Raw genomic sequence first — 25,361 nt, 5'->3', positions numbered from 1 at the left:
AAGGCATATTAAAGCCTAAAGAGCTTAAATTCTGCTTGTTGCTGCCTGAAGCCTATACAAACTCTTCTTTATGCATTAAAGCCTTCCAGGGGCCTCAAATCATCTTTGAGAACATAGAATAGTTTGGTTTAGAAGAGAACTTTAAAGGTCACTTGGTCTAACCCTCTGCAATGAGCAGGAACATCTTCAATGAGATCAGGTGGCTCAGAGTCCTGTCCAACATAACCCTGAATGTTTCCAAGGACAGGGCATCTACCACCTCTCTGGGCAACTGCTCCACTGGATTGCCACTCTCATTGTAAACAGTCTCTTCCTTATACCCAATTCAAATCTACTCTCTTTTAGTTTAAAACCAGTATCCCAGCACAACAACCCCCAATAAACAGTTTGTCCATGTTTCTTGCAGACCCCATTATGTACTGGACTTTCGCACAGATCTGCTCCCACGATTGCCTATTACTACAGAACTGTATTTAAGAGGAGTTTATACTCAGGTTCTGAACAAGTGAGATGGCATCTACCACAGATGTTCATATTCATGCAGAATGCTAATGAGAAGGCAGCAACCAGCGTAGCAGAATTTCCAGCATATTTGCGGATCAGGCGCCGCACCAGAGCAACAGAGAGCTTTGCAAGATCTAAATGTAGAAAATAAAAAGCAACTTTGAACTCCTTCTGTATTGACAGTATCAATTTCAACTACAAGTGTCTACATTTGCTCAGAGTCACATATCTTGTTCTGTACTGAGCAGCAGTTACCAAAAGAAGGTGTCTCCCCATGGGATTGTGCTCTGAAATACTCCCTGTGCAGCCAGAACCACACTATCAGTTTTTTTCAGCATGGATTTGCCAGCTCCAGCAGTTACTGTAGCCAACTCAGAGATATTTGTTTTAAGCATATTTATTAACAATTTGTAAACAGGAGAAAAAGTGGAAGATAGACAAAGACAGTAAGATTGAAGATCACAGAATGACTGAGGTTGGAAGGTGCCTTTGGAGGTCATATGGTCTAACCTCCCCCGCTCAAAGCAAAGCCTCCCACAGCCAGCTGTCCAGGACCATAACCAGACAGTTTTTAACTATATCCAATGATGGAGACTTCTCAACCTCTCTGGACAATCCATGCCAGTGCTCAATCACCTTCACAGTAAGAAAGTACTTCCTCTATTCAGAGGGAACCTCCTGTGTTTCAGTGTGTGCCCACTGCCCCAGTGCTGTCACTCCTGGCTCCCTTATCTTTGTGCCCTCCTTTCAGTGTTTGTACACATTGATGGAATTCTCCCCAGCCTTCTCTTCTCCAGGATGAAAAATCCCAGCTCTCTCAGCCTTTCCTCACAGGTGAGATGGCAGAGTCCGTCACCTTCTTGTCACTTCGCTGGACTCTCCCGTCTAGCCTCATTTCCCTCTTGTGCTGGAGAGCCCAGAACAGGACACGGCACTACAGGTGTAATGAAAATTACAAAGTAAAATTTTACACTTAAAACATAAGTAATAGAAAAAAGAATTAAAAAGGGAAAAAAGAGAAGAGGAAGGATAAAACTGAGAAATCTAACAAAGAAAACATCTAAATAACCAAAAGTAGAGACAAGCAATACATTACTAACACATCTCAAAAAAACAGCATAACAGTACAATCCAGGTGTAGAGAAGTGTTAACCCAGCATTGTATTCTAAGCTGACTATTTGTGCATGTATATTCTTTATTGCAATAGTCTTTGCTTCTCTACAAGCGAATGGCAAAGTGATACAGACCCCACAACGCATCATTATGCTTAATTCCTCATGTGATGATAATTCCTCATAGTTTTCCCATGGCAGCAGCTTTTGACTAGTAGCAAGGTGAACCAGTCACCTTAAAGTGAAGGATATTATGCTTCTCCTAAAACTGCTGCTGCATCCGGCTTGCTTCCACAGCAGTGCTCACAGAAAACAACAAATCAACAAAAAAATGGCAATGCAAAAAACTTCAAATAAAATGCAGAAAAGCTATTTTATGGCTGTCTTATTTTCCCTTTAAATTATACTTGTACAGAACAAGGAACAGAAACAATTTAACATCTCTAATGCTAGGGGTAAAAGAAAACTGACTTTACATTGGTACCATTTCATTTAAAATACAGATGGGCTCTGCTGGACTTGGGGCACATTGGACTTAGGGTATTAACATCTATTCCTTGCTCATCAGACTTACCAAGGCAACTTTGGGCAAGATAGCATTTATGCTACATCTCTGAAATGGAGATAGGGCTTTTCTGCCTCATAGGCAAGACTGAAATTAAACTCCATAAGCTGAAACATCAGGAGTTTTATATTAAATATTAAAATTAATGTAAAGACTTTTAAACAGGTAAAATGTAAAAGGAAACTCTTTCCACTAACAAATTCTGAGCTATTAACTAAACCATATATAAAATCCCTCCAGAAAAAAAGTATTAATCCATTTAATTACTTCCTTAACTTGTGAAGTTTACTTATTATTTCCTGCCCTCCAGAGTATACATGCAATTTTATACCTCTTTTCAGAACAGTAAACAACTCAAAAAGTTTCCATGATTGAACAAGCAGCAGTCAAACATGAGAGAGGGGCTTGTTTGTGCCTGGGAGCATGGCAGGCAGAAATAAAAGAAACAATTAAGACACACCAGGTTAGTGAGGAAGGCACTTATTAAAGCAAAAAAAAAAAAAAAAAAAAAGAGCCCTTGAAATAATTTATTTCCTCTTCTAGTTCTCACAGGCAGGCAAGGGAGAAGAGAGATCTTGGAAGATGGAATGAGGTCAAGGAGTTAACTCATATGTGCACTCATCAAGACCTTTCCAAAAATAATGAAAAGTATGAAAGATTTTTTCATGGAGAAAAAAGGATTTAAAATAATCACCCAGATGGTTATAAATGATATCAAACAAAATCTGGAATGAGACCAACCTGCAACAGTGTGATGTAAGCCCTCAAATGCAGGAAAAAACCTGAAACAATCCACAGGGCATAAAGAGAGAATGTTGAAAAAAGATTTCACATCCAAAAGCAAGAAAGACAAGTATGGAAGTAAGGAAGACAAGTAGGAATGATATAAAGCCCAAGCTTTAGCTTAAAATGTTTGGTATGGTCAAAGCACAGGAGAGGTAAAACAAGATGAAGAAAAACAGTTTAATGCAGGATGAGGAAACACTGTAGGTTTGGAGGGCAGGGCATTAGTTCTTCCACACTTGTATTCCCACAAAGGTACCTGCATAATCAGTTCTGCTGATACTGAAGTACTAAAATACTGAAGAAATCCACTGGCACAGTCAATTACTTCATTGTGTGCCAGACAAATGCAAAAATGTAATATAAAAGCAACTGCAAATGCATGCTGATTTGCTGATTTAGGAAAACAGAGCTCCCTCAGCTATCCAAAGGATAGGATATCCAAAGGAGGCAGAAGCCGGTATCACAGAGGTAGATTGCTGACATCAATGGAGATGCTGGTCAGATTTAAATTTTACTGAGAATTTCAATGCTGTTATAACTAATTCCTACATCATAGATTTTTTTTTTAGAGAGAGGAAAAAACTGTATAGCACAAGAATAAGAAGCAACTAATTCACATTATATTTAGATAACAATTTTCTGGTGAGAGAATTGATTGTTTTTTTCCTATAGTTTCACCATGCCTACAGCAGAGCCCAGGAAACAATAAGTATAAAATGCAATAGTTACTGTGACCAGCCTTCAACACTGGGAAGGGTTAACCAACATCCCAATATAAGTATCTTACACAAAAAATAAATAATTTACAGTTACTTTGTGGACAAGCCCTTATTCATATTTCATAGACAACACAAAACTAATGTACATATATAGTACAGAAGACTCAACCCCAAAATTTTGTAGTAAGAACACTTGCAAGTTTGTAAGGTTTTCTAACTTGCATGCACTATGAAGCTTATTAAAAAAAAAAACCCACAACCCCACAAACAGCAATTCACTGAAATTAAGGTTTTCTTAAAGAAGGCATGAAACTGCACAGACCATGATGTGTGGCAAATTATGAACTAGTCTAACTTGTGTGTGCATTTTCTTTAACATACATATTGTTGATTGGCAAGTACTAGACTCACACATGTGAGAATAAAGGGCTAACTCTTAAATCTATGCTATTAACAGCAAACATACAATATCCATTTGTATATAAAAATAATTTTGAAGTATACCAGTAAAACAAAACATACACTTCTACAGTTAAGAAAATTATTAAAAAAATAAATCAAAACTTCCCCTAATGACAGCTCATTAACTGTCCTGTATACAATAGAAAACAAATTAAAAGGTGAATTATTGTGATTACTATTCTCTCCAAAGAAAGACAATAGAGACAAAACTGGATTATATTAACCCTCCAGAAACATACAGACTACATTTGAATTCTAGTCAGAAACTTAGTGATTTACTTCTCATCTATTTAAATAAAACAGATGCCAGATGAATTATATTTACTATAACTTTCTGCATATATTGTAGCTTTCCTGAAGGTTAATAAAATTTAGCAAAAGATAGAGTTTACAGATGGCAGAACGAGGACTGTAAAATTATCTTGACCTCACTGGAAAGGCCATTTAGTGAAAAGAATACAAAGGAATGTTAAGAGTTGATAAGTATTACAGGAAAAGAAGTGTATCAATCCCCTTGACTTGGTGAAATGCACTCTTATACCAAATTTGAAACTGGAATGCTTTATCATAACTTACCATAAAACTTTGGCTGCAACATGAAAATGGACAGCCATGGCAGGCCATCTGTCTCTTTCAAGAGGTATCTGTTCATCAAACTCTCACCTCTCTACCTCATCCAGGACACAATCAGTCATGCAGCAGCTGGGAATTTAAAACCCAAAACTGTTCCATGCAATAAATTCTCCCAATTTGGCAACAGTGGGTTTGTATGTGTTGAGAGGCTTTGCTGACACCCCAGAGAAGTGTCAGTGCTGGGAAGAGTGCAGTTATGACAGCACAGCTCTTCTCTTGGTATTGCCATCGTGCTCAGCTGGCTGTTATTCCATGCTCTATTCCATAACATATTTAACATGGTAGATGCGAGCTACCAAATTAATAAGAAAAATTTAAGGCACATTTTGTGTCTGTGCTTTGATTACAAGCTCCTTTGAACAGCAATTCTTCCTAAGTGTCTGAGAAACATTTTGTGTATCTCAAATATTTTCATCAACTAGTATTTCTGAGAAAAGGCCATCCTGTGAGACTTTAAAATTCTTTGTATGTTCTTTCTAACTCTATATTTTTATTACCTAATTAATTTTTGTCTAAGTTGAAAGAACACACACCAAGATGCATCTAAGGGACACAATAACAAAAAAACCATGACCATGTAAGAACAATGATTTGTAAGGTGATTAGTATTTTTAAAGTGCTGTTGTTAAATATATAAAATAAAAGAGATGGCAAGTGATTCAAACGCAAGTCGACTATAAAAGAAAGAGCGATAAATGGACTTAGTCTTCCTAAATTTATGATGAAAAAGACAGACTGGTAGCACATTGTCTCCTCCTGTCACTGAAGAAAGAAAACTGTAATCTGTACCCTAATCCTCTTAACTTCATCAGAAGACCACACAGACTCACATAATACATATTCCAATCACATTACCCCAATACTGAAATTGAAGAATTTTGATTTCATGATATAAATTTAAGAACTTCCATGTCTCTTTATACTGCTATGATAGAGAGGGACATAGGCCACGTAAAATTATGTATTTCACCACAGATTAAGCAAATAACAGTTTCTTACCCCACTGTTTCCATCTCACAGCAAGAGCATGAATGTTGACTGCAAAAACTCAATCTCAGTTTTGTGACTTGCAAGTAATACTCAAAACGAGTAACACTAGTATTTCAATAAAAATTTCAATTATTACAATAAATATCAAGTTCTGTGATGATCTAAACAATAACTTAAACAAACCCCAACTTTTTTATTTAAAATGTAGAAGAGTGACAACATACTGTATTCTAAACTTTCCACCTTTAAATTCACAATTTGGTCAATTAGTTGGTGATTAGTACAGTATTACATTTAAATTACCCCACCTAGACAATTAACAAAGAACCACTAATTTCACATCAGCCACACGGCCAATATTATTAAAATGCCCAAACTAGTCTTCTACTGTGTCCCACTTGAGTGCAGCTTCTCAGCAGTTTGCCAGGAGCTGCTGTCCTTCATTGCTGACAAAACCATCTGACAATGGCCTACAACACCATTTGTGATGAATTCAAGTGCTCTGAAGAAAGGGCTCAAGAAAGTGTGCATTTATAGCAGTCTGCAAGCAGACAATATGCCTTCAGCTCCTTTGGTTTTAATAACATTCCCTTTGGAAAGTGAATCAGTTGAAGACTGTTCCAATAAAATAGTAAGTCAAAGTCTAGACAAGGCATGAACCACTGTCTATACAGTTTGTGACAACGTCCTTGATTTTCTTTCTTCCACACTTTTTTTCCAAAGACCAAGCAGTGAAGGCAGTTTGATTTTGTCCATATTCTTACTGTAAACATTAAGAAAAATACCAAGGACAACCAGTAAGCCTGACCACACGTACCTAGAGGAGAGGCAGAGGAGAGGAAAAAAGTTATCATTAGCACTTTATCTGTAGCAATTACATACCAATATTTGTGGATTAAACAAACCTCACATTAAGAAGAAAAGAGTTGAAGAAAAATCCCCCAAAAATCAATGGGCTCTGAAATAGAATTTCCCTGAATCTTTATTATTACTAACCTTCCACCCTTCTTTTTTCCTGTCCTGGCTGGAGAGCTTATTGAAATGCATTTATTTATAAATTAAATAATGACTAAACAGTACCTGTTGTTTCTCACATTAATAAAATGATCCTGATGGGTTTTAGTATGTTTTGCCTTCCTATGGTTATACTATCTGTTACTGGTCCAAACCATTTTCTCACTCAGTGCCTTATATCCATACTTCCCAGTGAAGACACATTTTTGTTTCAGCTCTCCATTCTTTTAAGCCTCAACATTTTTAGCTGGGGTAAATTCCATTTGGGATTTGCATGCAAACTTCTTTCTTAAATCAATTTGTATATAGAAATAAAATAGAATTTTATGTTGTTTCAAACATGAAGCAATTAAAATCAAAGTAGCAGCTTAGCTGCATTTTTCAAGGTAAGCTCTTTCTTAAAATTTAAAAAAGGGAATAAACCCAAGCTCAAACATTTGGCAATTTAATATATCAAGATAATACAGTTATTTAAAAGGGCTGGCTAAGAATTCAAATATGAGCTTATAAAAGCAGGAACAATACCATAAAGGAGAAAATTCCTTCCTTAACACAAATTTTCCAATACAGAGAAAGTACCCAAACAATTTATAATGTATCATAAGCACTAGAGATTATGATTAATTTTCTTTGTTGTCTTCATTACATTTAGAAAAATGTAAACTCTTTGCTCTAGTATGATTAGCATCAACAAACCAGTCAATATTTACAATAGATTGCCAACATTTGTACAAGATATAAAAAGACAAGCATTAAACCCCGAATATGATTAATAAGTGTAGTTACATTTCCATGATGAAGAATGTAATTTTTTATAAAATACTTTGTAAACCACTAAAAACTATAAATACTTACTGTAATGTGAATGGCTTTGCAAAGAACAAAAATGAAAGCACAATGGACATTGCTTTTCTTCCTGTTGTTACTACAGAGGAAAACAAGTATTAACCTCTTTAAGAATTCAGTTACAACAAAAGAACATAACAAAGGCTTAGCAGGTAACCTCATAAAATAATTGTCTCACTAAAATGATGATCACACCCTTGGTGCAAACACAGACTGCAGATGCACCAGTGCAGCACAACACAGCACTGGAACCACGTGATTTTTGGAAACAAGTACACTTTGCCAGTAGTACCATCTCCAGTCACACTACCTGCAGTAAGGAAATTTCCAGAATAAGACTTGCTATTTAATAATTTCATGTTAATCAGCCCACAGTCTCTGAGAGCAACATGCAAGTAACTGATGATATTAACTCATCTGTTTAAGCTTGGATGTAGACCAAAAGTCAAATATCTGGCCATTTCCACCTCATGTTATTACAACTCCGTGGTCTTGTGGGCTATATTTTTGAGTGGAATGGGATTATCCTCTCACCATTTTTTTTAAGTTACTAAAAATTTCTCTAAGAGTGCAGGGAATTACGATTTTGCTTAGAAGCCTAAGAGACCAAGGATGTCTGAATTCAATCACTGCATTAGGAAGTTTCCCTCAAAACCACTAAGAGACATTCTTCTACATGTGATCTGTTCACTAAAAAGAATCAAGTAGTAAGAAGAGTGGAGAACACAATCCTGTTTCCAAAATGGAGACAAACTCTTTGGTTGCTCTGAAATTAACTATAGTCCCAACAATTATTTGAACAATTTCAGTGCTATCTGCAATGAACAAGGATAAAGCATTACTAGCAAATTGTGTACCAGGAAACCTAGGTAGTTTATCTCTGAAAGAAAATCAATGAATGAGTGAAAGTTGTAGGAAATGTTTAAAAACAAAGTAAGAATGAAGCCAGACACACAAGTTTAGCTATGGACGCTAAGGGCTTGAGAAAGTATTATTCTATATGATGGCACATGGTTCTCACTTGAGAAAGATCCCAGTACAGGGAACAGTAGGTCTGCACCTAGAGAATATAACTTTTTTATTATCAGAAAATATTTTGCTTACCATGAAGTTCCTTTAACTATACCAAACTGGAAAGTCCTATTTGTGTAACTACATCCAAATTAGTCTTACTGCAACACAGTGGCAAAAGGAACCAATGACTACTGAATATTTCCACAGTGCTTTGGCTAGAAAAGCAAGTTTCATTCTTCCCAACTCTACCCCACAAACAAATATTCATTTAAGAGTGCTTTATAGTAGAAGAAACAGCCTTCACTACTGCTACATCTGCCCCAACTTCAACTTCTTAGTAATAATTTTCTTTTGACATTTTAAGAAATCTATGCACATCAAATAAAATGATTTTCTATTACATGAAAAATTAAAGGAGAATGAAAAAGAAAATTGAGTTTTAATTAGAAAACAGTTTACAAATGAATAATTTAAAAAAAATGGTTAAATTACTTCAGTTTTTCTAATTACAATTATTTCTGTTCTTTCAAATCAGTTATTAATTAAAATATTTATGTAACCATTTCCTTCTAAATTAAGTGCCTTTTCTTCTTTTTCCCAATTAAGTCTGATAATTTCTCATTCTGCTAATAGAAATACAATTTTCATTAAACTCTTTCACCCCACTCCCCTCAAGAAGGGGGAGGGTGGATGGGGGAGCTGGGAGGGACAGTAATGAATGTGGTGTTCTTCCAAGGAACAATAAACATTTTCATATTGCTACAGGCAAGACAGAAAGGGCTCAAGTGGTAGAATTGTCAAGGTCAGGCATAAGAAAATTGGGAAAAAAAACTACAGCATTTTAAAACTTTTTTTTTAGTACAGTGAGACTTTTTTTTTCAAAGAGGTATTTTAATATGTGAAACAACCCTCTCCTCTGGGTCAATTTCCAGTCAGGAGCGCTACTGAACTTGGTTAAAAGCAAATACGAAACAGTTATGCTGCAGAGGAAATAACTGATAGGAAATCACAGCACGCAACCCTCAGGTCAGAGAACAGTGATGCATTTTCCCTTCTACTACTGTGAATGAAGTAGAGCTTCGCCTAACAGAAACCAGGGTGTCTTTTAGGGAAGAAGAAAGGAAAGTAGATGCATGACATCTTGCTACACCTTCCCCCCATCAGGCCCTTGTGACTAATGTTTGCAGTTTCACTTGCTTAGAAACAATGTCAGTGCCTACTATGCCTTTCTAGAACATCCTTACTTTTCCTTTTACATCTTAACTGATACACATCTTTTCCTTTCTGTATTTTCCTGTGAAGGCAGGCCGAGAGACTTGGGATTGTTCGACCTGGAGAGCCTCCCCAGCAGGCTCTGGGGATACGCTATAGCACCTCACAGTACCTAAAGGAGGCCTGCATGAGAGCTGTAAAGGGACTCTTTACAAGGGCATGTTATTACAGGACAAGGGGGAATGGCTTTAAACTGAAGGAGAGTTGCTTTAGATTAGATATTTCGAAGCAACTCTTCACTGTCAGAGTGGTGAGACACAGATTGTCCAGAGAAGCTGTGTCGGCCTTATCCCTGGAAGCCCCAAGTTGGATGGGGCTTTTGAGCAAACTGGCCTAGGTGGAAGGGGAGTTGGAACTACATGGTCTGAAGTTTCTTCCAACCCAAATGATTCTGTGATTAAATTTCAACTCCTCCATTTAGAAGTGTTTGCTTCTGCACTAAAACAGCACGGACTATATGCACAAGTTTACTTAACAGGCTCTTCACGGTTGAAACTGTGGCACAAAAAGAATCAGGAAGATCTCAAACACATTCTACCATGTGAAGATCCATGCTACACAAATCAGTCAGCACAAAGAACAGAAAAAAAGCCAGAGTAAGAACAATTCTCAAAAGCTCTGTCCTATATAATAGAATAGGATTACTTTGTTTTTACACAAAGGCAGTAAAAATATCATTTGTTCATACCTGTTACAGCGAGAAGGGCACCAAAGATTTTAATCAAAGCTAGAACAAAGGATATGCCAAAATACCCAGTCAGGGAAAAAAGGAATGCATAACCATAAGTCTGAACTGGATGCTGCAACAATAAAAAAAAGCTGGTTAGGAAAATGTAAAACAAACCCTGAGGTGTTGCAAAATGACATAAAACTACAGACTTTAATCAACTGCTTGAGCAATAATAAGCTGTTCAACAATGCATTCATGCAAAAATCCTTATTTAATTTTAGTTAAATAATGGAAAATAATAATGAAATTATAAGCTCATAAATCTGGTCCTGTGATTTAGTTGCTTTTCAAAATATTACCTAACACATCAAAGACTGGAAAAACTTGCTTATTGTATGAATTATATAAGTTAACCTGTTTACATGATGAAAATAGAACTTTAGAGAGAGAAGTAGTAAGATTTTCTGAATCATACAGAGCAAGGTTTTCCAATGAGGTTCTTCATAGAAAAAGGGAAATCTTTACACCTACCTTTGAGCAAAATGTTACTGCAGGGCTTAATCCACTAGTGCATGCTAATCCAAATAAAATATACACAAAACCTATTGAATAGGAATACAAAACCTAGAATAGTGTAAGAGAAAATAATTACTAGGTGATAGTATACAAAAGGACAAAATCAAATGCTTTCAGATGCTTGGCCCTATTAATATGCTTAGCAACTCAGAGCTGAATTTGAAGGGTTTGATGATATTTTTACTAGTATTTATATAATAGTTGATGCACAGTGAAAAGTCAACATTAAGTGTTAGACACATTCTTCCTACCCACAATAACATAAAAAGTTTGGAAAGCTAGACAGTTAATTATATCCTGAGGTCAGTGTCAACTGTGTTAAATCCTTCAGGTTCAGGATTTTACAGCCTAAATAAAACTCTCCACAACTATGCAATTTAATAGTCTGGAGAACACGTTACACATATTTCATTTTCTGCTACTTATCCAGCACAGTAAACACCCGCATTACATTAAATGTACAAAGGGTAGCACAGAATCACCAGAAGTGTCACGTAAGTTTCATCTGTGTCACTTCAGTTCACATGCATGGCACACATGCATCGTGGTTATAACACGCAGAATTTCCAAATATGACCAGTTTTGGCCTAGTTGAGTGCTCAGAACACTCAAGAAACAGGTAAGCTCTTTATTTTGTCTGCAATCTTACTCAATTCATAGGTGCGCTGAGCAACAAAACAATCTTCATCTATCCTTTCCCACACTGAGCCAACAGAGGTAGAAACTGAAACTGTCCATCCATCCATCCATTGGCATTCAGCTGTTTGGGCAACATTTAGTAGGCTTTTCTTGTCAACAGAACTACTCCACACAATACTGGCTAGAATGAGCTGATCTACTACGCTTTCAAAACTCAGTGTGTTGTTATATCTCAGTTATTGAGAAAAAACTATTAAAAATTGTTAGCAATTCCATGAGACAACAGACCTCTTATCACTGCTCTATAATAAAGAAGGATGCATACATGTTTAAAGAAGAGACCTGCTTTCAAACACCTAAAAACCAATGACCTGATCCTCAGAACTTTTACTTACACTGTTTATACAAACAGAAGTCAGTCCCTAGTTCTTCACTTGCCTCTGCATCCAGCTTGTCTCCCTAAGTACCCAAAGGCTTCACTTTTCACAGCCAGGAATAAGCACCACATTGCTATTTCCTTGTTAGGCAGTGTAATAGATGTCACTTCCATAAAATGACACATAAGGCAAAAATCAGGTAAAACATTCCAGAACACTGGTTACTATTTCAGCCACAAAGCATCTTTTATATTTTCACAATTGCTTAAATCCAGGGAAATTTCCAAATTTGAAAGAGTAAGAGAGACCCTGTGGATGACAGGTTCCTTTATTGTTCAATTTTATTTCCTAGATCACTGTCCATTAAACCTGATCTCCAATTCCAATTTAATTTTTACCCACAGTCTCAAGTATAGAAAATTATTTCCAAAATTCTGCTTCTGCACCAAATTCTCTGAACAAAATCCTCAAGTGGAATGTCTAAACCACGAACAAAACCTTTATATCCTAAATCATTACACTCATTCTCTACAAGTATCATGAGTAGTATGAAGACCAACATTTGTCAGACTAATGCAGAATAAAAAGCAAAGTCCTGGAGACAGCAGGAGTTTTGTAGGTAAGGCAGCAACAACTGTCAAATGCAAAGTGGACAAGAAAACAGCTACAGACCATGCCAACTATAGAAAACAAATTTCAGTAACTTTTTACCTGTGGCATACTCATATCATGCCCTTAATAGTGGAAGATTTACTTATTTACTCAACTTCAGAGAAAATATGCCAAATTCAAACAAGTCTTGTCTAAAAAGAAAAATAACCTCAGACCATATGAATAGATAATCCGCATTCCAAGTAAGTATATTAAAAAAACTGAGCAAGAGATTTTCATAATTGTATTTCACTGAATCAGGAACAAAAATATTCACCCAGAGTTTTACAGATTTCAAAAGATTAAAAAAAACCTGCCTCCCAAGTGCTAGCACACTCAAGAATATAAAGAAAAACAAGTAAAGCAAAGCAACATGTTCTGTGCAGCACATGCTCAACTACATCAGAAGAGCAGGGTGTATTTTTCAGAGATTAAGCACATGATCATACAAAAAACACTACATTGATCTCAGACCTGCAGGGTAGACAAAGGAATTGTTGATAGAAATGAGTGTTTCTGTAGTTACAATATACATTTGAAGTTGCACATAGAAAGCAGCACCCTTGAAAGGTTAAAAATGAAAAAGAAAAATCAGGAGAAGTCCTCAGACAAACAGAAAACCCCAAGAACAGTACACCAAGAGCTTTTCCTTCCATAAACAAGAGAAAAGCACATTAAGTCCATGCTTTGTCAATGAGGCCTTGTCTACGATAAAACATGTTCCTTTAAAATTGCAAATGTGGTATTTACCATTTCTGAATTAGAACCATTGTGCAACTTCATAGCTTTTTCCTGTACATTTCCTATAACTGCATCTGCACAGAGGGCAAGGGATATTAGGACCACACCTATTAAAACAAACAAACAAAGCATCTTCAGAATAATCACCAGCAAAATGGTGGCAAAAAGTCCAAGGAATAGAAAAATAATAACCACCTCTCCCCTACAACGTATTCTAAACATCAGCAAAAATATTTCATGACACCAGTACAAAGAAGTGCCTACCTCCACTCTCCCTCCACCAATTAACCCACGAGCACTGTGTGACTCTAAGTTTGATGGGAATATCCAGACATTGCTATAAAGAAGCCAGCTGTAGCTTTTGTAGCAGCAAGAGCAACAGAGTATCAGTTGCAATCAGTTAATGAAGATAAATAACCAGAGAAAATACTCTTTTTGAGTAGTTAATCCCACATTATTTTTTTTTCCTGACAAAGGCAAATAGAAACGTTAGATGTAAAGGTAAAAACAAATGCAAGAGGATTGACAGTAGAAATCTTCAATTACTGAAACATTGTTTAAACATTGTTTTTAAACATTGTTTAAAAAAAAAACAGGTACAAACTCCACGGTTTTAGCTTACCATTTATACTCACAACGAAGTCACTACACAGTCACTACTGTAATCAGCTTTCCAATAACAAATAACTGATAACTCTAGTCATGGCAGTCACAGTTCATTTCCCAACGTACAAACTTTCATGATTGTTGTATTTAATGATGAACACAGGTTGAAATACCACTTTTCTTAAGTATACAACATTACAGAAGATACTAATCATCAAAATGCAAATCAAAACCTGCTCTAGTGCTTGGTTCCTTAAAAGATCACGCAAGGAAGAAACTAGAAGACTAGAAACAAGCCTTGTTTTATTTTCTTAATCCTACATTCTTACAGTCAGAGGTAACATGGGCCTTAACATTTTTAAGGCCCATGAAGTTTAAGTTGGTATTTTCTTGGCAAGAACTTTAAACCAGTGTTTTCAGTTTGGGAACCATTTCCTTTCCAAGGCTAGACTTTCCAGGTCTCTTCATCATTCAAGATTATCAGGCAGTGGAAAAGGTATAACTTAATGGAAAAGACATGATAATATGAATAATATTGGTAATGCTAAAAATGTAGGTATCTCATCTGCATGGATTCACCTCTGGTCCAAAGATACAATATCAGCTCCAGCTCAGCAATTTCACTCTGTAAAGTGATGGATGCAAGTCTCCATGGGCAATCTCCATCATGATTCATGTTCCAGCCATGCTTAATGGGCCAGGCACACCACTGGACAAATGCATGGTTCAGCACTAGACTGAGATGAAATGGTTACCTGGAACCTGAAGCACCAGTGCACATGGAGAGGAGAAATGTGAGGACAAGAAAAATATTAATCTTACGCCCATTACACAGTTTGGATTGTGAGGAGAATTGTTCCATTCATTGTACCAGTGCTGAGCAGAAGCAGCAGCAGCAAAGCCACGGATAAGACCAGCAGTGTTTTACTGGATGTAAAGCGTGAGTAAAAACAATTGGAAAACATGGACCCAAATTAGTTCTGAAAGAAATCTGCATGGAAACAGTTCTACACAAATCATTGAAATGAACTCTGGAATTCAGTTACCATTTGTCATTTGACAAAAAAATTCAACTGAGTTTTTAATTCCAAGCAGGTTAAAATCCTTGTTTTGCTTCTGATTTTAGATAGTATTAAAAGGTTAAAATGTGAGAACTCCACCTAAAAACTACAGCAAATCTGACTGTGATCATCCATTAATATAAAGTAAATTGTTCTGAAATAGAAAAATACTTAAAAATTTAATTAGAGAAGACAACTAAGTTTTTAAGTTTTAAAATGTTCTGACTGGATTTTATAATATTTATTTTAATATATATGTACTGTGGATAAGTCTTTCTTGAGAACACATGAGACATTTCAACCAAGAAGGTGCAGTTTCTGGAAATTTTAGGAACCTAAGAATTTACACTTTGAATAAAGGTCTCTTCTGCCACAGACAGAGCTCAGCTAGAGCAAAGCTACAATGAAACTTGCATTTTCAGCAGGATACCTGAAGGCACTCAAACAAGAACTCAGAACTTCTATGGAATGCTTATTGTAGGAAAACCCAAGTATTTTCTTAAACTCTAAAATATAATATGTCTTTACCTGTCAAGTTGAAGTTTGGTGCAACTGTGCTGTCAGCTAAAGTAAACCATATTAAACCAAGGCTCATACATAGGGCAGCAGACACGTCTACAATATTGTAACGTTTTCCTACAAAATACAAACAGCAAGAATGGACTATTAGCACACTCAAAATTTTGTTTATCCTGTTTAACAGACTAGAAGACAAAGGAAACATTGCTCCAATGTCATTCTTCTACTTAAACAGAAGACTCAATACTCTGGCCTTTTACAACCAGACTTAGTTTCTTCTACAGAAGAAATTCCTACCACAGGTGAGGAGGATCCTAATGGGAAGTACCTGATTCTTGTGATCAGCTTTGGTTTGAGTTCACAGTTACAGCACTGACACAAAGCACATCCTCCCTGATAAAGCATTCCCTTAGCAACTTCAGGACAGCTCAGATGTTTCTTAATAGTTTTCCTTCAAACAAGACATGTCAGCTGCCTTTACTGATCAGAAAGAAGTCAATACCAAACACTAACAGACAACTTTGGTATTCTGAGAACCCTACACTGTCTTACAGTTTGGGGGAGAGAGGTTGTGGAGGGGAATGGAAAAAGAAAGTAAGGACATGAAAAAGCAGGGGTTAGTATATCTTGTTTAAAAAAATGTATTCTTTGCTCAGAAGCTGAACTTTAAACATAAGCTTCCAAGGGAACTGTGTTGAACTGAATTTTTTAAACAATAATATTTAAAAAAAAAATTTAAAAAATAGCTTCTGAGACTACAAACTGCTACAATACAAAAAGTTTCACAAAGCTTTAGGGAAATAAGTCACTTTGCATTAAAATGATAAAAAATTACTCCTAATAAAAGGTAAATACTGTGTAGGCATGTACCACGTAAAGTTGAAATATCCTCTAAAAATTCAGCTGTTTTTCAACCAGAAGGCCAGAATTACCTACAGAAACAGAAATACAGCATTCTAGATTTTGTTCCGTAATATTTGTCCATGTGGAGCTTTACTGATTAAATTTTTGTATATTGAACACAAACCTTTATAATATGCTTAACCCTTCTAAATCCAGAATCACTGAAGTATATTTATTCACATAACCACAACCTTTTTCTGTTTTTCTCCATATTCCACTAGCCAGAGACATGCAAAATCAGGTGCATTTCTGATTAAACATTTAATCAAAATTTAGGAATTAATCTTTTCAAACAAGAGTAGAGATTTTCTTCACAACTCATGGTTGGATTTTTTTTCCATTTCAAGTTTTCCATTTCAACATTGAAATTGTTTCATTTATGAAGTGATTTAGTTTAGAAAATAAACTTACACTTCTTAAAAATTAGGAAAGCTTTGTAAAAATGAAGTTTTGCAAGTGACCTGTATAATGTTTTTCTCCATATTTTCTGTTGATCTTATTATATTTTCTCAGAAGATGCTTCAGACATTCTCATTTTTCCTCCTACAGGAAAAATTCTACCAGTGAAATTACAAAAAGTACAGGATTCCATCTATGACTGCCTCCCAAAGAAACAATTTTAAAAAATCATCTAATAGCAAGACTAACACTTACCTTGTATAAAAACTCCACCTATCATAACTGGAATCAGCTTACAGCACTTGAAGATGACTTGAGTAGGGTAATTCAGATATCCTAAAGAAGTATTTGACAAACCCATAGTTCCCACTGTCAAAAATGCTATTATCATGTAGGTTTTGCCAGGAATTCTACAAAACATAAACAGACAAATTTGGCATTACAGACTCACCTAGAGGAGATTTAGCTTGAAAAATTCAGGTAAAGAAATACTGTTGTAATACAACATCAACATCTTTCTCACTGAATTTCATTTCATAAAAACTTAAAAATGCACAAAAATATCTGATTTCATATTTCATTTCTTTCAATTACTGTAAATAAAAAGCACAAATACAAGACAATAAAAACTTCATTGCTCATGAAATATTCAAGAAGTAGTTCTTTAACCTCCTTCTGAGAAGGTTATGTTACTTAAACAAGAATCAAGACAATGGTTTCAGGTCAAAGAAAATGCAGAAGATTGGTATACTGAGATAACCTAGATCTTAGTTCTGTCACAGGTCAGTGTGACAACTTCTTTGGTGAAGTTTTCACGTGAACCTTGACATTTTTTAAATGAAGAAAGTTGAAAAAGGTACCATTTTTTAATGAAACTCAACGAAACTAAGAGAGCAGTGATTCAGATACCACGAACAGAGAGGCTTGTTGAACACTTTCAGATGTTTTGTTCACAACCTGATGAAATTATCACCTGACAACAGATGATCCAATAGTTACTTTTGTGCTCACTTTGCCATTTTTTTACAGTTATTGCTGTGCATATGTTCAGTTATTTTTCATGCATACTCAGAACATAAGGAGCTGTCTTGCTGCAATCCTGTCTTATCTGTAACTCATTATGTGATGTACACATACTCTGAGGCATGCAAGAAAAATTTTAAATTTAAGAAATATAGATTACTGCATGTCTACAAGAAGATGCCTAGGTTATAGAAAATAAAATGTAAAATGCATTTCAGATCTACATTTCCAACACAACTTACTTGAAGGGTAATGCTCTGTAAGCAACTGGTAATAAAACCCTATAAATACAAGTAACCCAAAAGGTAACTGTGCAATATTATCTGATTCATCTCAAGAAGTCAGATAACTTGAAATATAAGCTGTCAGTGTTTAAAATAAAAGGAATAATTTATCACAATTATGTTGTTTGGCTAAAAAAGAATTTTATAATCTAAAACCGGTATATGCAAAATCATCCAAGGCTGACTGCAGGTAAAGAAAACTACGTATGTTCAACTAGAATATAAGGCAACTTTAAAATTCATGTACACCATGACAGCCTATATTCAAATTTCCAGAGTGCCTCAATAAACTTTGCAGAGACTATAGATGGGTAGGAGGCTGCAGAATGGCTACACTGAGTCAGAAAATATCCCATTTCCATGGGATGCAAGACAAAAATCTCCTTTGGTCAACTGCAGTGAAAATACAGAACAGTTTTGTGGCAGTGTTATGAGTGGTGTCTTAAATGACAACCACAACACTTCAGCACATCTTTGAAGCAAACCCACTCAGCTACACAGAGTAAGCAGAGACCAGACCTCTGACATTCTCCAAGATGCACAGCAAGTTAGAGGAACTCTTGGTTGAGGAGGTGCCAATATTTGAGGAAAACATATTCACTGACAGATGGCTTCAAGTGCTGTGAAGTGCATTGGCTCTATTCTAGATGTGATAATCCCAAGCAACACATATGTGAGTCAGTCTCTATCAGCCACCTTAAGGATACAATATGTTCTGTAAGCAGGACAGTGACAGCAGAGTCAACAGAACTACTTACAGGTCCAAAATCCAAGTGGGTGCTTCTAAAATATTCCCTTAAAATATAATCATCCAGCAAATTCACTTCCTTTTATTTACAGAATTGCTAGCAATGCCTCACAGTACTCACATTCAAAAAACAGAAGTTAAATTTACGGTAAGTATCAAATACTTCTAATTTCATGGACAGTGGGTAAAATGCTTGGAAAAACACATACCTCCTTCTTTTGTCCTGAATCAACTGCAATTCTATTAGTCCAAAAATGGAATAAAATCCAAATTGCACTAAAGTGAGGTACCAACCAAAAGGTTTAAAACCTTCCACTGAAAATATCAATTCCTATAAAAACAAAAACCCACCAAAGTCATGTACATACACCAAAATATTAAATGGACAAAAAAGAATTCAACAGACCTTTTTCCTTCATGCACATGCAAATCTAGCCTTTGCAGTTGCTGGTTATTAACTATATTTATCTGCCATATGTAACTTGCAAAAATATTGAAAAAGAAAAGACAATTTTGGTTTCCGCAAATGAAAAGAAAATTTACTGCTGTTGTAAATACACTAAAATTAATGGATCAATTCATTAGGGGAATACATTTGATGCATTAGTAATTATCTCATATTACATATGGCTTCTTGCCTGCCTTTTTTCTGCTCTTCCATTCATTTACTTCAGTAGACCATTTTTATTCAGATTTTATAAATATCTCAGGATAAATTCAACACAAATTTTCTCTAACAAACATGCTTACTGATAATTTTCAACTCTTAGGAATGCACACCTAATATTTTGAGTGACGACATTAAATAGCACACTGTTGGAATATTTCAAACCAGAGCAATTTGTTATGGACAAATACATACACTGCATAAAGACTTATGTAGGTGTATCAGTTATAGAAACAAAAGGCTACCTAATATCTGCCTTTTTGAGATTCTGCTTTTAATTACTGATCATGTTCTCCTAACTCTTTTGAAGTAACTTGATGTTAACAAACTTCTCAGGTGCTTTTGAAAACTAGATTAGAAACATGATTTTTGATGATCAAGTTTTTTAATCACTGCTTTATTGAGAATACTCAATGAATCTAAAAATAATTTTAAAAAGGGAACAGAAATGTAGCTGCTCAAGATAAGAGAGAAAAGATTAGCAGAATGGTAAATGTATAACTAAAATGGCATAAACATTATGGTCTGTTTAACAAATTACCATAGTACATGTTTCAACTCTGTCCTGAGAGCAGAGAGAAAAATAAGACAACTGTAACCATACAGTACTTATGGAACTTAGGGAGATTTAAAGGTTTCAGCATCAATGAAGACTTTGGTGTATCTTGCACGCAGAAGTAAAAGATCAAGTTATGAAAATCCAAGTGATCTGAACTTTACAGGCACATGAACCATAATGGCAATATTAGATTATATATTACTTGCTGCCCTTGAATACTGATATTTGCAATAAATATCTAGTTTAAACATCTATACATATTAAAATACACACTATATTATTATGCTATTGAAAAAGACAAGGGGTAGGAGGAATTGGCCTAAGACTTAAGTTCATAATATTTACCTGTAAATATCCATAGATTAGATAAAACATAAAAACTCCAGAAACACAGATGAAAAATTGAGCAGGTTTGCTAAATTTGCTGAGATTCATGCCAAGAACTACAACATCATCTACTGATTTGATATGGGGAGACATAGCTTGAGATTTGGAAGGTACACTGATGGAAATGTATTTTCTTGATGAAGTGAATTTCAGATCCATGGTTCCTGGTTTGCTGCATTCGGGGCTATTGCTGTCTTCTGCCTGCTTTTCTCCTTCTGTGTGTTTTCTGTCTGAAAGCTGAAAGAAATGCTAAAGTCAGATGGGACATAACATACAGCCTTCCAGCAACAACAGTCAATGAATGTGACATTTATAGGGAAAAAATAAAGGTTTTGGAGTTTTGTTGAATTGTTTTTATTCACAAATTTTACTTGTCTTTTCTGATGTCCAAAGTTAACATAAGTTAGCTTTGTTAACACCAAAGTTAACACCAGAGGCCATCAGCACTTTATGAAAGCAGTTTTGCTTCATTCCTACACTCAGCAAACAAACTAACCAATCAACCCCAAAACACCAGCAACAGAAAACCAGCTTGAGTTTCTCAACAGCTCTAACTGGTGCTATCATGTACTCACGGGAGTGACTGCTTAGGAGAGAAATGATCTCTGTGACCAACTCACAGTGAAAGAACTGTATAGAAGCACTGTGGTTCTGCTTACCTTCCTTCATCTTCTCAGCAAAATACACCAGACTAGCTCACAACATGGGAAGCTAAAAACTACAGATTTGCTAAAACCTACAGATTTGAACCTATGACCAGTTACAACCATGGAAGCTGAAGAAGTTATCCCCTCATCCTCATGTATATTCACTATTTCTTGCACAGTTTTTCAGAAAAGAACATGGATATTGGAATAAACAGATTGAGATGCCAGTCTCAAAAATCAGACTGCTTATCTCATGAGGTCTATGATATGGCAATCCCTTTAGCATTTATCACATGAAGCTATTTCCACATGTAACAGAAAACAAAACTGGATGACTGAAGCCTAGAGAAGGAATGTAGCAGCTGAGATGCAAATAATTCCATTCTCCAGCTCAGCAGACAGCAAACCTGATATTGGATGGGTTTTTTTTAAAGATAAAACACACTGGTCAGCCAACTGTCCCAAGATTTTTGTTTGTCCCAGCTGTTTAGTGATTTGTTTTTCCCAGCTCAAGAATAATTCTCCTCATCACACATGCATAAAAAATGCTTTCCCCATTGTTTTTAAATTGAAAATGTCCCAGTATATTAATACTGGATAATGCAATAAATGTAGTCTGCAAAAACACTGGTAAATACAATATATTATATAATATTATAAATTTTAAGGTTAGTTGAAAAACTAAGTATTAGTATGAAGCTTGCAATGTGCTTATGTTTTCTTTTTCATACGAGCTGCTATCAAGTTGGAACAAGACTCCCACTAAAGTTCTAAAAGAACATCTTGAGGAGTATAACAGATGTTTAGGGATTATAATAATTATGTGTGCTTAAATTCATAGCTCTTCACCTCAAGATCAGAACTGAGAGGTAGAAAGTTTACCCCTGCGGATTTTTAGCTAATCCCAACATGAAGTGACCGTAAAACAAAAGAAAAAAAAGTTTTACACTAATTTTAGTAAAACGAGAAAAGCACTAATGTCAGACAAGGAGGCATGAGTGAGCCTTCACATACAATATAATAGAGTTCTGATCACCCTCAGAGAAAGACTGAAAGAACAATAGCAAACAAGGGTTATCAGGATGGAGGAACAGGTTGCCCATCTCAGGAACTGAAATAAGATGAAAGTATAACTTGTGTAGCCTAACAAAACCCCAATGAAAAGGAAATAGATCTGCTTTCAATACAAGTATGGACTACCACTAAGGAGAAAAACAGTATTAATTTGAAGGACAGAAGAATGCGAACAAGTGGGTATGAAGTGATCATGAACAAATTTATGCTTTCCAAATTATCTGATTAGCCAGGTTTTGCTCAGGAACTGGCTGGACATTGATCCACCTGTTGGTGGAGTGATTATTACATCACCTGTTTTGGTTTGCTTTCTCTTTTTTTCTCCACTCCTTAAAAAAATATTTATCTCAATCCACAATGTTTTGTTTTATTCATCCTTTCCTCTCACCCCATAATTTTTTCTTTTTTTACTCTTCCTTTCCTCTCACCCCATCCCTCTCTGGGTGTAGTGAGGAAAGTAAGCAAGTGGCTGTGCAATGCTGAGCTGCCTACCAGCATTAAACCACACAATTAACATAATCTTTGATTTTGAACTATTTATATTAAAAATATTTCCTCAGGAACACCATCAGATTTTACAGTCTCACAACTTACATTTTGCAGATTACTGAGTCTGTCATGAAAATGGTAAGAAATGCTGATCAATCCAGACACACCCACAACTATCCATAAAACTGATACATGGCAATTGTTTTTCTCTATATCCTTCAAAGAAAATTAGGTAACAGCTGAAGAAACTGTAAATGTATGCATGCATTTGAAACAGTCTCCACCCAGTAATTTCATTAGCAACAGTGACAGAACTCTTCTGAAATTCACAATGACTTCTCAAACTGCTAAGTATGAAAACTGTTATTCCTGCTCCTCTCAATTCCTCAAGCACCTAATTCATGTCTTGAACAAACATACAGCAAAAATCTGTTTTATGAGGAGTTAAGAGCTGTCCTGACTTGTAAAATACCAATTTCCCTCTTTTCTTTTTCCTCCTGTGTGTAAAAGTGTAAACAACAGGTTCTTTAGATCAATGACTCCCTGTTTCTTCCCCTTTAAAAAAAAAAAGTCCCTTGCAGATCAGTACTTTAACCTAGCACACAAAATAATGATTATTATATACAGGAGAAACAAATGAACAAGTGAGTAGAAAAGCAAAATTTCTTTTGTCTCCAAAAAGTTAATGACTTGTACTAAGCATGGAAAAAACATCAGGAAGGAGCTCGGGCCTTGGCTGGCCAAGGTGTTTTAACACTGAAGAACATCTGTTAAGCCCATCATTTTGACAGAAACCAGCGCCTTAGTCCGCTCAGAAAAACTGCTCGCCTGAGACACACAAGGCAAGCTCCATGACGCTCCCAAGACTATGCCAGAAATGCTTGGTGGCAGGACAGCACCTGCCACCACAACAGGGATGCGCCAGGTGACAGGGAAGCCAAAGTCCACCTGCGGGAAACCTGAGCAGATACTTTGCCTGACGCTACCTGCGTCCTGCTCCGGAGGCAAAAGAGGGAAGGGGATAGGGTCCAGCATGATCCCTGAGGCTTCCCTCCTGCCCACTCGCCCGCGCCAGGCCTGTCCCTTCCCGAGCGCCTGGCAGCTGTCCCGGGCAGGGCTGCCACAGGCTTTCCAGCCGCCACAGGCCGCCATTCCCCGCCCTTCCCCCGGGAAAGGAACCCGCGGCACGCCGCCTCCTCGGGCGGCCGAACCCCTCCGGACACTCCGTGTCAGCCTCCTCCCGCTCCACATCCTACCCCCGGCGCTCCTCACCGCCGCGTCCATGGCCCCCTGATGCCGGGCGACGCTTCGCAGGAAGCGACCCCGCCTCCTTCCCGCTCGCCCCCCGTCCCAGAAGGAGGGAGGGAGGAAAGGAGTGGGGAGCGGCCCCGCCCCCGTACCTGTCCGGCGGGCGAGGAGGGGCAAGGAGGGGCACGGCGGCTCCGGCCGGCCGCCCCCGCCAGCGCGTCCCGCCCGCCCGCCGGGACCGCCGCCTCCCGCGCGCTCGCGCCGCCGGAAGTGGCGGCCGGCAGGCGCCGGGGATTGGCGCGAGCAGCGAGCGCATCGGCACAGCGCCGCTCGCTCGGCGCTCCGCTACCCGGCCTGAGGCGGGCGGGGACGGCGCCCTCCAGCTCACGCGCTTAGGGACCGCCCACCGCGCCTGAGGGGCGGGGCCGGGCCGGGCCGGGGCCCGAGTCAGCATTCCCGGCTGCCGGAGGCGGCTGCTGAGGGGCTTCCCCACGTGTCTCTGGGGGAGATCGGGTAGATCACAGAATCGTAGAATCGTTAGGGTTGGAAGGGACCTCTGGAGATCCAGTCCAACCCCCTTGGGCAGGGTGACCTAGAGCAGGTGACACAGGAACACGTCCAGGAGGGTTTGGAATGTCTCCAGAGAGGGAGACTCCGCAACCTCCCTGGGCAGCCTGTTCCAGTGCTCTGCCGTCCTCAATGTAAAGAAGTTCTTCCTCGTGTTGAGGTGGAACTTCTGTTTCAGTTTATGGCCATTGCTCCTCGTCCTCTCTCCAGGCACCACTGAAAAGAGTCTGGCACCATCCTCTTGGCACCTGCCTCTGAGATATTTACATGCATTAATGAGCTCTCCTCTCAGTCTTCTCCAGACTAAACAGGCCCAGCTCTCTCAGTCTCTCCTCGTAAGAGAGATGCTCCAGACCCCAAATAATCTTTGCGTCCCTCCACTGGAACCTCTCCAGGAGCTGCTTGTCTCTCTTGTACTGAGTAGCCCAGAACTGAGCACAGATGTGGCCTCACCAGGGCCAAGCAGAGGAGTGGAATCACCTCCTTCCACCGGCTGCACACGCTCTTCCCGGTGCACCCCAGGATCCCACTGGTCCTGCCGGCAGGGCAATAGCTCCGGGGTGCCCTGCCTCGCCGGAGAGCAGCGGGGACGTGGGGAAGGAACCCAG

The 25,361-nt window shown here is 37.6% G+C and overlaps 1 protein-coding gene across 5 annotated transcripts; it reads right to left on the bottom strand.

Moving 5' to 3' along the window:
- Nucleotides 1–885: 885 nt before the first annotated feature.
- On the bottom strand, nucleotides 886–24,416 carry SLC35B3 (solute carrier family 35 member B3). 5 transcript variants are annotated; one of them, XM_053942863.1, is made up of 10 exons: nucleotides 24,339–24,416; nucleotides 20,687–20,965; nucleotides 19,325–19,446; nucleotides 17,316–17,470; nucleotides 15,768–15,875; nucleotides 13,582–13,679; nucleotides 11,120–11,212; nucleotides 10,607–10,718; nucleotides 7,642–7,711; nucleotides 5,946–6,589 (listed from the first exon to the last, which is right to left on the bottom strand). In XM_053942863.1, the coding sequence occupies exons 2-10, from the start codon at nucleotides 20,885–20,887 to the stop codon at nucleotides 6,439–6,441; spliced, it is 1,110 nt and encodes a 369-aa protein (XP_053798838.1). In that variant the 5' UTR covers nucleotides 20,888–20,965; nucleotides 24,339–24,416; the 3' UTR covers nucleotides 5,946–6,438. The 5 variants fall into 5 exon arrangements, with proteins under 5 accessions (XP_053798819.1, XP_053798829.1, XP_053798838.1 ...); XM_053942824.1 differs by lacking the exon at nucleotides 24,339–24,416 and adding an exon at nucleotides 24,211–24,279; XM_053942844.1 differs by lacking the exons at nucleotides 5,946–6,589; nucleotides 7,642–7,711; nucleotides 24,339–24,416 and adding exons at nucleotides 886–1,438; nucleotides 24,211–24,279.
- Nucleotides 24,417–25,361: the final 945 nt, after the last annotated feature.

The sequence above is a fragment of the Vidua chalybeata genome, chromosome 1 (genome assembly GCF_026979565.1).
Source record: "Vidua chalybeata isolate OUT-0048 chromosome 1, bVidCha1 merged haplotype, whole genome shotgun sequence".
In the NCBI taxonomy this organism is placed as follows: Eukaryota; Metazoa; Chordata; class Aves; order Passeriformes; family Viduidae; genus Vidua; species Vidua chalybeata.
Note: the sequence above shows the minus strand (reverse complement) of the source record. Positions and strands in the feature narration are given on the sequence as shown.